The 15,631-nt window shown below is 42.1% G+C and overlaps 1 protein-coding gene across 1 annotated transcript in view; it reads right to left on the reverse strand.

Annotated features, from left to right (window-relative positions):
* Window positions 1–3,320: 3,320 nt before the first annotated feature.
* Window positions 3,321–15,631, reverse strand: part of LOC112256359 (GPI ethanolamine phosphate transferase 2) — a 122,404-nt gene continuing 110,093 nt past the window's right edge. The window contains exon 14 of the mRNA XM_024429558.1: window positions 3,321–4,685. Within this exon, the coding sequence (XP_024285326.1) occupies window positions 4,463–4,685 (223 nt within the window). The 3' untranslated portion in view covers window positions 3,321–4,462. The remainder of the gene's footprint in view (window positions 4,686–15,631) is intronic.

Consider the following 15,631-nt stretch of genomic DNA (forward strand, 5'->3'; position numbering starts at 1 on the left):
GCTTGCAAACAAAAGAACACCATCCCAACTGTAAAGCACGGGGGTGGCAGCATCTTGTTGTGGGGCGCTTTGCTGCAGGAGGGACTGGTGTTCTTCACAAAATAGATGGCATCACGAGGATGAAAAAGTATGTGGATATATTGAAGCAACATCTCAAGACATCAGTCAGGAAGTTAAAGCTTGGTAGCAAATGGGTCTTCCAAATGGAAAATGACCCCAAGCATACTTCCAAAGTTGTGGTAAAATGGCTTAAGGACAACAAAGTCAAAGTATTGGAGTGGCCATCACAAAGCCCTGATGGTGTTTATACTTGCGTACTATTGTTTGTACAGATGAACGTGGTACCTTCAGGCGTTTGGAAATTGCTCCCAAGGATGAACAGACTTGCCAAAACTATAGTTTGTTAACAAGACATTTGTGGAGTGGTTGAAAAACAAGTTTTAATGACTCCAACCTAAGTGTATGTAAACCTCCGACTTCAACTGTATATATTTTTTATATTCATATATACAGTACCAGTCAAAAGTTTGCACACCTACTCATTCAAGAGTTTTGTCTATTTTTTTACATTGTAAAATAATAGTGAAGACATCAGCACTTGATGAGCACTTGTTGGATGCTTTTCCTTCACTCTGCGGTTCAACTCATCCCAAACCATCTCAATTGGGTTGAGGTCGGGTGACTGCAGAGGCCATGTCATCTGATATAGCACACTATCACGCTCCTTCTTGGTCAAATAGCCCTTACACAACTTGGAGGTGTGTTGGTTCATTGTCCTGTAAAAAGAAAATGATAGTCCCACTAATCGCAAACGAGAATGGATGGTGTATCCCTTCTTTATAATAGTTGGACCTCATGACATCTCATCACTTCCTGCAAAAGCCCTGTTTTCTTTCACCAAATACACAAAACATACTGTATGTATGTGAAATTGCAATGTTTGAGAGAACATCCTCAAGAGGTTAAAGATTAAATTATAAAATGATGATATAATAAAGTATAAATAATGTATACTTTAATATAGTAAAGTATAATACATTTCATTTTCAACTTGCACAGTTTATGATGGAAGTCAACCTGAAGCTCTGGCAACAAGTGTACACTCGTGAGATCTCATGAAGAATGGGATTGAATGAAGAGTGACGAACTGTCACGGATAATTTCCTGTACATTATGCGCATCATTTATCATTCGACATAGCATCACATAATTGGTCAGTTTATCAAAATGATCTAAAAAACATTTATATTGCATTAAAGTGGATCATTTGTCAAACACATTTGAATCTTACCATTTTCTAAAATATTTGGCTGTTTGCTGGTGACAGTAGGTACTTTCCTGTTTCAATGTCTACATGAACCTTTTATACAATATGATTTAATTCACATGAGATCAGTTTAATGGAAATCTGGATAATGTCAGACCTTATTTCCCTATATAAGTAGTGAAATATCAAAGAACAAAATATATATATATCTATATATACACACACAGTACCAGTCAATGGTTTGGACACAGCTACTCATAATTCAAGGGGTTTTCTTTATTTTGAGTATTTTCTACATTGCAGAATAACAGTGAAGACATCAACACTATGAAATAACACATATGGAATCATGTAGTAACCAAAAAAGTGTCAAACAAATCCAAATATATTTTAAATTTGATATTCTTCAAAATAGCCACCTTTTGCCTTGATGACAGCTTTGCACACTCTTGGCATTCTCTCAACCAGCTTAATGAGGTAGTCACCTGGAATGCATTTTCAATTAACAGGTGTGCATTGTTAAAGGTTGGGTGGGGTGTTATACAGAAGATAGCCCTATTTGGTAAAAGACAGTTCAAATAAACAATGAGAAATGACAGTCATTCATTAGTTTCACGCATGACAGTCAGTTAATCTCGAAAATGTCAAGAACTTTGAAAGTTTCTTCAAGGGTAGTCGCAAAAACTATCAAGCACCATGATGAAACGGGCTCTTATGAGGACTGCCACAGGAAAGGAAGACCCAGAGTTACCTCTGCTGCAGAAGATAAGTTCATTAGAGTTACCAGCCTCAGAAAATGCAGCCCAAATAAATGCTTCACAGAGTTAAAGTAACAGACATATTTCAACATCAACTGTTCAGAAGAGACTGCGTGAATCAGGCCTTCATGATCGAAATGCTGCAAAGAAACCACTACTGAAGGACACCAATAAGAAAAAGAGATTTGCTTGGGCCAAGAAACACGAGCAATGGACATTAGACTAGTTGAAATCTGTCCTTTGGTCTGTTTAGTCCAAATGTTAGACTTTTGTCTCCAACCGCCGTGTCTTTGTGAGACGAAGAGTAGGTGAACGGATGATCCCTGCATGTGTGGTTCCCACCGTGAAGCATGGAGGAGAAGTTGTGATGGTGTGAGGGGCTTTGCTGGTGACACTGTCAGTGATTTATTTAGAATTCAAGGCACACTTAACCAGCATTGCTACCACAGCATTCTGCAGCGATACGTCAACCCATCTGGTTTGCGCTTAGTGGGACTATAATTTGTTTTTCAACAGCACAATGACCCAACACACCTTCAGGCTGTTTAAGGGTTATTTGACAAAGAAGGAGAGTGATAGAGTGCTGCATCAGATGACCTGGCCTCCACAATCACCTGACCTCAACTTAATTGGGGTGGTTTGGGATGAGTTAGACCGCAGAGGGAAGGAAAAACAGCCAACAAGTGCTCAGCATACGTGGGAACTGCTCCAAGACTGTTGGAAAAGCATTCCAGGTGAAGCTGGTTGAGATAATGCCAAGAGTGTGCAAAGCTGTCATCAATGCAAAGGGCGGATACTTTGAAGAATAGAAAATATATTTTGATTTGTTTTACACTTTTTTAGTTATTACATGATTCCATATGTGTTATTTTATAGTTTCGTAGAAAATAGTAAAAATAAAGAAAAACCCTTGAACGAGTAAGTGTGTCCAATCTTGTGACTGGTACTGTAACAAAATATTTGCACAAAAAAAAACAAATCAACATTATCTTAATTAACACATGAATAGTTGGGAATTGATAAGTAATACACGACAATCACATATCTAAGGTTATATGTATAAAGTTGTATGATTTGCTGCAATCTCATATGCTTATTCACCAGACTTGCAAACAGCTACAGTAATGTTATTATTGTACATGGAGAGCCCTTTATCAGAATATGGATCTCCGTTCAAGTTCTTCGCAAGTTATCCAAACAGATTGTGTGACTGGAACTAACCATTTTATACATTCAGTATTCACAAGATTTTCCTAGGCGATATCTTCATGAATGTATAAAAAACAACACTTTAATTGTATTTCAATTTAAAATTTAATTAGTGTGTCAGGGCAAGGCCTCCCAATTGCCTCTGTTTAGGTTTCACAAGTCTAGCAGAAGTCGGTAAGAAATCGAATTGTCAATTGGTGTTACATAACCCTTTTTTAACATTAGAAATCAAATGAGCAATACAGAAATAGAAGTGAAATATTGCCTCGGACACAATTTCTTTATCAAAAGAGAACCACTTTTAGATGGAAAATGTTTATCACCTTACCCAGCAACAATGAACCTTTATCCCCACACAGCGGCTAAATCTAAATTCTCTTTTGATTAACGGCATTCACCCAGAATCAATTCTCATCTGAATATTAGTAAAAATCCACTGTATTAACAGAGCTTTGACTGAATTTCAATATATTCCCCGAGAGTAAAGAAAAGAAGAAGGAGATATATATATATACCTGAAAGTAAAAGTGGGAGGAAAGTATGGCTTGTTATTAGCTTGGAGCAGATCTATATCAACTACAAAGGGAATCCATTCAACTCAGTTAGTTCATTGAAGAGATGGAAAATACAGACCGGTTGGAAAGCATATCGACAAAGTCCCTGTGCTGATAATGTGGTCACTGTATTGATTAAAGTGCATGGAGGAAACACAGTATAATGCAACTGGCATAAAGCACTACAGAGAAATGGTGGTCAATAGAAGCACTTACTCATCTACGGAAACAAAACAAACAATAACACAGAAAACAAAATGAATACAAATCAAATTTCAAGGGACTTACAGTATACCTTCACGATTGCGCTTTCGACACATTCAAATGAAATAATTCATTAAGTTACCTTTCATGTTCAGCTCTGCTCAATAAACACCACAACAGACTTCAGTAGAACCAACCAACACATCAAAATAATAATCTTACTAAATAAGTTTTGTTTGATACCATAGAGAAAATATATTGCTTTCCAAAAGGTGAATGCCGCTGTCCCAGAACTCCAGCGCAGTGGGACAGTACATTCACACCTAGATTCATACCTCCGGGGTGTAGTAGGGCATCCAGAAGTCAACTACGACAGTATCAGGACCACCCATTATCATAGTATTTGCCCTTTGGCCCTTCTCCTTAACCCCTCTTCCTGGAAGCTGAGAGTCCTCGGAGACGTGGGGACCCTAGGGCCTGCTGGAGCTGCGGCTCTGCTCCATGGTGGTGAAGAAGAGGCAAATTGCGGCGGTGAGCAGTGTGTGCATGGACTCATACAACAGCTTGGGCGAGAAGACGCTCCAGATGAAGAGGTGGTAGCGCAGAGCCGTGACCAGCACCACGTAGGCTGCCGCCGGCACGGAGCGCAGCAGGGCCAAGCAGTAGCAGCCATGGCCGACCGCCACTGAGCTCCTGGAGAGAGAAGGAGCGGTAGAGGGGGATATGGGAGAGGGTAAAGAGATACAGTGGGAGAGAAGGGAGAGAAATTGACTTGAATCTCATTTGGTTGTCAGAATAATGGAAAAACAGATGCCACGAGCAGTCAAAAAAACCCACAAATGTGCACCTGACAAAAATAAATAAATACTGCATGGGACAATCACAGGATTGGAGGTTCGCATCTCATAGGTCACGTTTTAACACCATGTGCACGGTCAACCTCCAGACCTAAAGTACTTGATAGAAAACAAACGCTTTTGAACTCTTGGACTCGTAGACAGAGCCTACTGCAATTCTCTTAGCCTTGAGGCACATGCCTTCATCAGCATTTCTTCCTGAGGACCTTGCATCTCGGCCGTCTCAATGCTTATGGTTGCCTTAGCCTACCATCGACTCTAACATGAAGGCGACCTTGGTACCTCTGAAAATAATGTGATCTAATTGTCTATTCAGATAGGGCTGTAGGTATGCCAGCGCATGTAGGACGTATAGGATATGACCTTCCACGACAGCCTTTCAACTCAAACGAAAGGCAGATATGGTAGGATAATTTCTCATTCAAAACAGTTGGAAATACAGAGAAGTGTGTACAAGCTGCTTGCTTGCACACACGGTCTCCTCACACTCTTTTTTTCAACATTCGTTCTCTTTCACAAAAGCACACACGTGCACAATCCTGCACCCTCAAACACGTGTGCACGCATACACAGGCACAAACACACACACACTTTCACACACCGCATCCAAAAGCTCCTACGTCTGAATAGAGCCACAGCTCATTCCATATTCCGACTGGGATACTGCAGCCATGTGATCGCAAAGCTCTGGGGGAGGAAGTTCAAGCCTGGGAAGTCATCCCTCCCAAACAAATAAAGGCACGCTAAAGTGCTGCACTGAGGCAGTGGGTGGTAGTTGAAGAAAACCCTTACAGTCCCTCTCCTGAACACTATCACTACAACACTTCTACCTAGTTCACTTCCTGTTTGCTGTGGGTGTGTGCCTGTCTTGAGTGTGGTAATAAAGTGTGAATTGTATCCCTGTCTCCTACTGTTCATTTTCCGTCCTCTTACTGGGACACCGGGACAGTTGCACCTACTGTATATCTAAACCGGCACCTATATTGGAGACCACCACATGGTGGCGCTCTTTTTCATTGTCTGGATAGATGCAATTGTGCTGGATTAGACCACTACTGACAGGATGCAGTTCATGCCATATGCCATGCCCCAGACCAGGCGCACATGCCGGCGTGAATAGAAGGACTGGGGAGTCCAGCAGATCGAGGCCACGGAGAGGCCCCCCATGCGGATACTGTCCCCCTACTGCAACATTGTCACCATCAGGGACTGCACCTCTTGTCCTCGAGTACCACAGGATCGACCAACTGTGTCCTGTGTACCAGGTATTGCAGCAGCCTCGAATGGCTTGGGGGGCTTTGCTGGTGGTCCAGTCACCACTCACACGTGTCAAGTGGCAACCGGCCCGCCAGCCAGTTCAGCTGCCACCCGGACTCCAGCATGTCCAGTAGTCAAAAGAGCCCCAGGAGGTTCTCCAGCCAGTGCTCTCACCAGCTCCTTGGCACGTCAGGCACACACATTCACCAGGACTCCAGTATGTCCAGACAGCTACGTAGCACCCTGCACTCCAGCAAATCATGTGGTCCCAAAGTGCCAGTCCGGCAAGCAGCTGCCAGAGTTAGAGCCAGGCCTGCCACCCAGACTGAAGCCCCGACGGGCATCCATTCACACCCAGGCCGGCGCCGGAACCAACCCAGCCTCAACAGCTCCCATAGCCAGTCCTTGAGCCAGCCAAGAAGTTGCCAGAGCCTCAACCAATCCTATCCAATGCGCTTCAGACGCCAAAACCGATGACAGAGGTGGAGCCAGACCTGTGACTGTCAGTGCTTGAGCCTGCCCCACGATGAATACCGAGGCCCAAGTCTTCCAGCAGCTGGCTGAACTCCACTCCGCACCCCAGTCGGTGCCAACACAAGCAGCACCTGAGTCAGTTGAGCCGTTGTCAGTGCTGCACCCTGCCCTATGACCAGCAGAGTTCAAAGAAGCAAAGACGATACCAGAGCTGCAGCCCGACCAGCAGCCGCCAGTGAACCAACCTTATCAACCTGCAGGACCAGATTCGCAGCCATAGGTGCCCAAGCCACCACCTCAACAGACACTCCTGCTAGTGTCTCTCCAGGACCAGACATGACCAGACTCAACTCCAGTGCTGGTCGCTACACTACCCTCTGCTCTTGCAGACCTGCTTAGCCTGGATCTAACACACAAGCCGACTCCACAGTCAGAGTCCCAGTCGGCTTCCAATCCTTCACTATCTCTCCTGTACCTGCCAGCATCAGACCAGACCCCAGTTCTGGTCCCGATGTTCAATGCTGTCCCGGAGAACAAGTCCAGCATCAACCTGGGACCATGACCAGACCGAGCACCAGCCCTGGGTTCGATGTCTGGCCTTGTCCTGGATCTGTCGGCCGACTCAGCTCCAGTCATATGTCTGCCATCCACTCCTGCCTGCTGACGCCTCAGTACCAGGTTGTTTGTATATATAGTACCGGTCAAAAGTTTGGACACACCTACTCATTCAAGTTTTTTTTTTTCATTTTTACTTTCTTCTAAATTGTAGAATAATAGTGAACACATCAAAACGATTAAATAACACGTATGGAATCATATCATGTAGTAACCAAAAAAGCGTTAAAAAATAAAATTATATGTTATATTTGACATTATTCAAAGTAGCCACCCTTTGCCTTGTTGACAGCTTTGCACACTCTTGGAATTCTCTCAACCAGCTTCACCTGGAATACTTTTCCAACAGTCTTGAAGGAGTTTCTACATATTCTGAGCACTTGTTGGCTGATTTTCCTTCACTCTGCAGTCCAACTCATCCCAAACCATCTCGACTGTGTTGAGGTCAGGTGATTGTGGAGGCCAGGTCATCTGATGCAGCAGTCCATCACTCTCCTTCTTTGACAATTAGCCCTTAAACAGCCTGGAGATGTGTTGGGGCCTTCTCCTGTTGAAAAACAAATGATAATCCCACTAAGCGCAAACCAGATGGGATGGCGTATCGCTGCAGAATGCTGTGGTAGCCATGCTAGTTAAGTGTGCCCTGAATTCAAAATAAATCACAGACAGTGTCACCAGCAAAGCACACCCACACAATCACACCTCCTCCCTGCTTCACGGTGGGAACCACACATGTGGAGATCATCCGTTCATCTACTCTGCGTCTCACAAAGTCTCACAAAGACACGGCGGTTAGAACCAAAAATCTCAGACCAAAGGACAGATTTACGGTCTAATGTCCATTGCTCGCATTCTTGGCCTAAGGAAGTCTCTTATTTTTATTGGTGTCCTTTAGTAGTGGTTTCGTTGCAGCAATTCAACCATGAAGTCCTGATTCACGCAGTCTCTTCTGAACAGTTGATGTTGAGATGTGTCTGTTTACTGAACTCTGTGAAACATTTATTTGGGATGCAATTTCTGAAACTTCTAACTCTAATAAACTTTTTTTCTGTAGCAGAGGTAACTCTGGGTCTTCCTTACCTGTGGCGGTCCTCATAGTGCTTGATGGTTTTTGAGGCTACTTTGAAGAATATCAAATATAAAATAGATTTTTATTTGTTTAACACTTCTTTGGTTACTACAAGATTACATATGTGATATTTCATAGTTTTGATGTCTTCACTATTATTTTACAATGTAGAAAATAGTAAAAATAAAGAAAAAACCCTTGCAGGAGTAGGTGTGTCTAAACTTTTGACTGGTACTGTCGATCTGTTTTTACTTCTACACCAGAGGCATATGACAAGTTGCTGTATTGTTTGTGTAGTGTACTCTTCAGAGACACGTGTTTCTTCATAGGAAATAAACTCGGAGATGAAATATACGCTCCAGGCACACAAGCCTCCAGGCATGTGTTGAGTGCTGCTCATGCTGCCTATGTAGCAGGTAGCATTGACTGCACTGGGAATGTGTGTCCTTAGCTGTGTCTTCTGTCCGCCAAGACTTGTTGGCTGCTTTTTCCTTTACTCTGCGGTCTGACTCATCCCAACTCATCTCAATTGGATTGAGGTCGGGGATTGTGGAGGCCAGGTCATCTGATGCAGCAGTCCATCACTCTCCTTCTTGATAAAATAGCCCTTACACATTGTTGCGGTGCTCACTGATCCGTGTCTTAAGGCTTCTATGGGTTTTCCCTATGTAAGACAGACGACAAGAACATTTGAACATGTAAATATCATTGGAGGACATGCAGGTAATTAGGCCCTTGATTTTAAATCTTTGTCCTGTGCGGGGGTGGGTAAATGAGTTGCGTTTGTACATGAAGCTGCATTGAGGACATTGGACACATTTGTAATTACCCTCCGGAACCTTGTCCAATAAAGTTTCCCTTTTCTCTGGTGGGTAATCAGATTTAACCACATTGTCTTTCACGTTTTGGGGGTCCTTTATTAAAGACCATATGTGGGGTATATTTAAAAATGGGTTTCAATTGTGGGTAAGTATCAATAATGTTCATTGTCATTCCGGTTATCAATGGGACGGCAGGTAGCCTAGTGGTTAGAGCGTTGGGCCAGTAACTGAAAGGTTGCTGGATCAAATCCCTGAGCTGACGAGGTAAAAACCTGTCGTTCTGCCCCTGAACAAAGGCAGTTTAACCCACTGTTCCCCGTCATTGTAAATAAGACTTTGTTCTTAAAAAATAAATACAAAAACATCAATGGGAAAAACAGCACTATTTCCTGCCTGGTTACTAATATTGTTCAATAGATAAAAAATTTGGCAGGTGTATTGGGAGCAACCATTACAAAAAAACTCAGTCAATCTCAAACTGTGAAAAACCTTTTGAAAGTCTATAACTGTATCAAAGTCATTGGCCTGTGATGTTTTGGCAGATGAACATGTTGGACAAGCTAATTACCGTGTCTTGCTCCGTGTATGTGCGGGGACTTTGGGTGTTGCCATCTTCCTGCGTAGTCCTCTCCTGCATTTCATACGGGGAAGCAGGGTTGGTGGTGGTCATGATGACGGCCTATTCGATTCCCCAAAAAAGAAGGCGCTCTGGATTGGTTACTGGAGTCAGATGTGAGGGAGTTGGTTGATTGCCACATTAGTGGCCCTCTAGGATTACGGCTGGGCTGGCGTTTACCCTTCCAGCTTGCCCGTGGGGGAGTGCCAATTGGCTGTCTCCGGCCATCCCTCCAGAATTACACCTTTTGCTCCGCAGTATCATGCTCAAACTCTTTCAGCTTTTTCCACTTGTCTTTGTCTCTTCCGCAAGTTTACCACAAATGTTTTCCATATTGGTCAGAATGCGCTCTCTTTTGTCCTTATGGGTGATCTTGCTTTCTCGATCAACATTTAACTGTGTCACTTGATCTCTAGTCGTGCTCAATTGTTCTGTCCCTTCGGTCGGTCACAAAAAGAGGGATTGCTCGAACCAAGAACCGGTGTTTTCTGTATCTATAATCCATTTCTGCCTTTCATTTGATTATCTTAGATAATCACTTAAGGTGACATCATGATAATTTTGTTTTGTCTCATGGACCTGTAGATTCTTGAGAGATGTGATAACTGAGTCTGCATTGCAATCTGTCGTTGGGCCAGTTTCATCAAAAAGCGAGTCCTTCATTATGATCCGGGAATAATCATCCTCTGAGAACTCAAATGACTTGCTTTGGGCCCGCCATTTGAGAGTCTGCTATTTCAGCCATAATATCAGAAGAAAGGTAGACTTGTGAAAGGGGAGTCTCAAAAATGAGTGCTGTATGGTAGAGAGTTCATGTACAAAAGCTGAAGAACATACGCACTGTGATGGACATTTAACACATGTGCTGTTCTAATAACCAATTGCTGTGTTCATGCAAGTGGCTGATTGAACGAATCCTCACTTATCAGTATCTGCAATTTGGCAGTTCGCCCAGACATTGTTTTGAGAACGAAAGATATCTCAGTTTCAAGGTCTCGGCTTAGAGAGAAGAAGCCTTGTGAGGTACTGGTCTGTCACATGTTACAAACCAGTATTGGTCGGTCACATGAATGAAACAAAACGGTAATGATGAATTAATCATGTTAAATCATGCAAATATAACTTGTCTGTGTATAGCAGACAGCAGAGCCATTGACAGACATTCACTATGGTGCATTAAGTTGGTTGGAACCTCTCCAGTGCGCTGACAATAAACAATGACTAATTTAAGATGGACTTTTTGAGTGTCCCTGTGTAAGAATTTCTACAACAGCACATCCAGGTACTTTCCGCAGGTGCTGGAGTTGTTGGCAAACCCATGGAAAACAGAAAGGAAAACGCTGCACACTGCCGCTCATGCTCCCAGGTGATATTTATTTACAACAACGGTTCAATGCCCGGTCTTCATCAGGCATCCATCCATATCCCAGGTGGGGGGGGAAGGTCCTATATGTGACCCGTTTCAGGAAACTAGGCGTATGTCGCAGGTCACTACTTCACAGGAAACACAGGAAAGGTGTTTCTACGTAAACATATTTTTTTTAATCAAATTTTTTTTTGGGGGGGGGGTTCAGAAAGGCCTTCTCGAACATGTGAACTTTCACGTGCCTTAATAACAAACTTGTATGCCATCTGTAAATATGAATAAAATATTTAAATTAGCCTAGTTGGTTAAGCCACAGAAAAAGCGAAAAACCTTCCCGCTAGCCATGATTGGCTGAGATAAGGTGTGGGCTGGACATGCCGAGAGATGAGTTTGGATTGGTCTGCCATATAGCACGCTTTTGTCTATTTGAGCTGGTCAGTAGGTAATCCTGTCTAATGCAGCTTTAAAAAAAAATTTTAATCACATATTAAAACTGTTGAATCTAGGGGGCACTATTTTCATTTTTGGAAAAATAACGTTCCCAAAGTAAACGGGCTATTTTGTCAGGACAAGATGCTAGAATATGCATATAATTGACAGCTTAGGATAGAAAACACTCTAAAGTTTCCAAAACTGTAAAAATATTGTCTGTGAGTATAACAGAACTGATATTGCAGGCGAAAGCCTGAGAAAAATCCAATCAGGAAGGGACACTTATTTAGAAAGCTCTGCATTCCTATGCGTCCCTATTGAGCAGCGAATGAGATATCAACCAGATTCCCTTTTCTATGACTTCCCTAATGTGTCTAGTGTCACAATACATAGTTTCAGTCTTTTATTTTGAAAAATGAGCCTGAACGTCAACATTGCGTCAGTGATCAGCTGGAGTCTCTCAGAGTGTTTTGTGCGTAAAAGACAAATGCGACCATTGTTTCTCTCTTTCCTACTAAGAAGCCACCTGTCCCGGTTGATATATTATCGAATAGATATTTGAAAAACACCTTGACACGTTTGCCATGTTTCTGTCGATATTATGGAGCTAATTTGGAATATTTTTCGGTGTTGTCGTGACCGCAATTTCCGGTTGAATTCTCAGCCAAACGTGAAGAACTAATGGAGTTATTTCGGCTACAAAAATAATATTTTTGGAAAAAAGGAACATTTGCTATCTAACTGGGAGTCTCGTGAGTGAAAACACCCGAAGCTCATCAAAGGAAAACTATTTAATTTGATTGCTTTTCTGATTTTCGTGACTAGGTTGCCTGCTGCTAGCTAGGCATAATGCTATGCTAGGCTATCGATAAACTTACACAAATGCTTGTCTTGCTTTGGCTGTAAAGCATATTTTCAAAATCTGAGATGACAGGGTGATTAACAAAAGGCTAAGCTGTGTTTCAATATATTTCACTTGTGATTTCAGGAATATGAATATTTTTTAATATTTATGTCCGTTGCGTTATGCTAACTCGTGTCAGTTGATGGCAACGCTCCCGGATCCGGGATGGGTAGTTCCAAGAGGATTTATTAAGACTCCACTATGCAAGTATCCATTTCAATAGAACATCACTGCAACAACTGTTTCAGAGCACTCTCGTCTGTGTGCCAGAGCACAGAATAACTGATGAATTTATGAAAAGCGAAATTAAATTGTTGCTAGGAGCACAGTTAGTCACCAATACTCTGGATAACATGAAAACAGCCTAACCAGCTCTGCTAGGGTGAGTGAAATGGTCAGAGTTTGGGTGGGGGCTAAAGCTTAAGATGATTCTTATGGCATTGTACACGGTCAATTTGAACCAGAGTGACTTGACACAACAACGGGCCAAGCAACGGAAACGACACAGGAAGTCTAATTTAATGAAAGGGGTTGCAGTCTGCCGTGAAGCATTCATCCATGTATAAGGGTAAGAGTCTAGCTACAGTTTCAGATACTATATGTTTCTAATTTTGTCAGAAAGTTGTTTTCATTGCAAATCAAAGCATAGTGTTAGCTAGCTAGCTGACATTAGATGGCTGGCTCGCTAGCTTACATTACGTTTATGATCTGTGTGCAGTAATGTTATCTCAGAATGCCATTTCACATGGCTAGTTATGGCCTAATGTTTGCTAGCTAACTAGCTACTTTTGAACCTATTTGGTTAACTTTAGCTAGCTATGACAATCAGTTTGTATTGCTAGTACTCTTAGGATTAGGATTAAGATTCAGATTCGTTGTTTAGCTAGCATGTCTAAACAAAAGACTCCACTACGCCAGATGATTACATGACCCATCAAGTTGGCCAGGTGTGTCTGACAGTGATTACAGCTATCTATTGTATAATAATGCCAAAATATTTGTTTCTGGAATTTGTCTTTCAGCACCAGTAGAACACGCCTGATTCTCTTCCACCAGTCATTCAAGGAGAATGGTCTAATGTCTCCCATCAAAAAGAGCTGGCCCAAGCAAGCACAGCTTACACTGAAGCATGAGGACTTGCAGCGAGTGGTGAAACGTCATTAACAACTACACAGATGATAATGCAATAGTGTTATAAGGACGCTGCCCAATCACACAAACACTTTGGTGGAAAGCTGCTGCCATCCCAAGTGACAAAAGCAGCAGTGTGGCGTCTCTACAAGGAATGGAACACTTGGTATGTAAAGCATGAACAACACGTTTTCATTATTTAACTGACCAACATGACTGGCACTACTTTTATTGATCTGTATTTTCCAGAGTTACGTGTAGTCAGGCTGTGTGTTATATCATTTTAACTTCCAGTTTCCAAGACGATGTTTCTGTATGCAGTGCTGCTGCTCTGCACATTTGTAGGTAAGTGAAACTTACCTGATAACGATGCATTACAAAATGATATCACGTTTTACATTACATTTTCTTTTCATGAACTTATCTTAATGTTCTTTTGTTGTTTGCAGGTGCACTATCCTTCTGACCCTATGCAGCCAGGTCCCATCTACATTTTAACTCCTCGCAAGTGTGGCTTGTTTGGTGTCTGCTGTGAAGGAATACCACAACAAGTCAACTACTTGATTGATGTAGGCATGTCATCCAGCAAAGGCAGCAGCGCAGTCGTCATCTACATGCACCATCACTACAAGTATCAGCACTTCAGGTGAATATCCTTTTCAGTGCATTGTATGAGGTTGTTGTTCTTATCTAAACGTGGGAGATAAATTGATGTTGTGCAAGGTTGTAATGTCTTAATTACTTTTGTTATTTCCTGTTTTACAGCTTCGATGCTCTGAAGATGAGGGAGTTTTGCGACGAAGAGGCTATGGGTATCACATGCCCTGCACCAAAGTCAAGGGCAGGACAGAAACAGGCTCTCCGAATGTAGATTCCCTTCTTCATGTGTGGTTTGGACGGACCAGTCATCAGTACTATCTGAAGTACCTCTATTCACATGACTCTCTCCTAACACACATACATTGCTGCTATATTATTTATTCATCCTGCTGCTTAGCCACTTTACCCCTGACTGTATGCATACAACTACCTCATCTACCACAATCGTTATTGATATTGTTTGTGTACATACTGTATTTTTTTCTTGATATTGACACTATCTATTTGAGATAGATAGTAACCATTTGGCTGTACCGTTTACACCTTCTGTAGAGACCCGTCCACTTGGCAAGATGTGGCTGGGGGTTATAGCATTTCTTTCACATGACCCATCAATTTAGACAAGTGTGTCTGGGTAAGCGTCATCTAATATTTATTAAATATTTTCTGTTTACCTGGAATGTTTTGTTATTGTAGACTACTACCACTTTTAGTCTTAATCTTTACTACACTACTCACTGTTTAGTACATGACCTCACATGTGAATTCTTAAAGAGATGGGCGGGGCTAAAGCTTAAGAGGGTGTGAACAATGCTGAATGGGTGTAGACAAAGGAGAGCTCTCCAGTAGGTACCAAAAGATTCAAAGGCCATTTTCTCAAAAGAGAGTTTACAAGTTCGTCAACTCTCAAACCAGAATTACTTCCCATTGTTCCTCAAATGCGGCAGGTAGCCTAGTGGTTAGAGCGTTGGGCCAGTAACCGAAAGGTTGCTAAACCGAATCCCCTGTTCCTAGGCCGTCATTGTAAATAAGAATTCGTCCTTAACTGACTTGCCTAGTTAAATAAAGGTCAAATAAAAAATGCAGTGTATGATATACCATTTTGTAGCTCTGAGTCTCTACTTCTATCCAATGTAAAACACACAATTTCAAATGTTGCTACATAAGACCGATTTGAGCCGGTCGGTCACATATATAGGGGCAGTACTCAGTGACATCACTTCCTGAAATGCAGAACAGGCCACATTACTCAGACATGGGGTCGGACTTATCAGATATATAATTAATCAAGGAATTCAGATTTTTCCACCTAATTTTAAGCCTGACATCTACATGTTTTAACAGAATGCACAGGTGTCATGAAAAAAACGATGCATGATTACATAACAGAACTACATAACCAGTAGAAATACAATGCTCAAAAAAATAAAGGGAACACTTAAACAACACAATGTAACTCCAAGTCAATCACGCTTCTGTGAAATCAAACTGTCCACT

The sequence above is a fragment of the Oncorhynchus tshawytscha genome, linkage group LG08 (assembly GCF_018296145.1).
Source record: "Oncorhynchus tshawytscha isolate Ot180627B linkage group LG08, Otsh_v2.0, whole genome shotgun sequence".
NCBI classification, from domain to species: domain Eukaryota; kingdom Metazoa; phylum Chordata; class Actinopteri; order Salmoniformes; family Salmonidae; genus Oncorhynchus; species Oncorhynchus tshawytscha.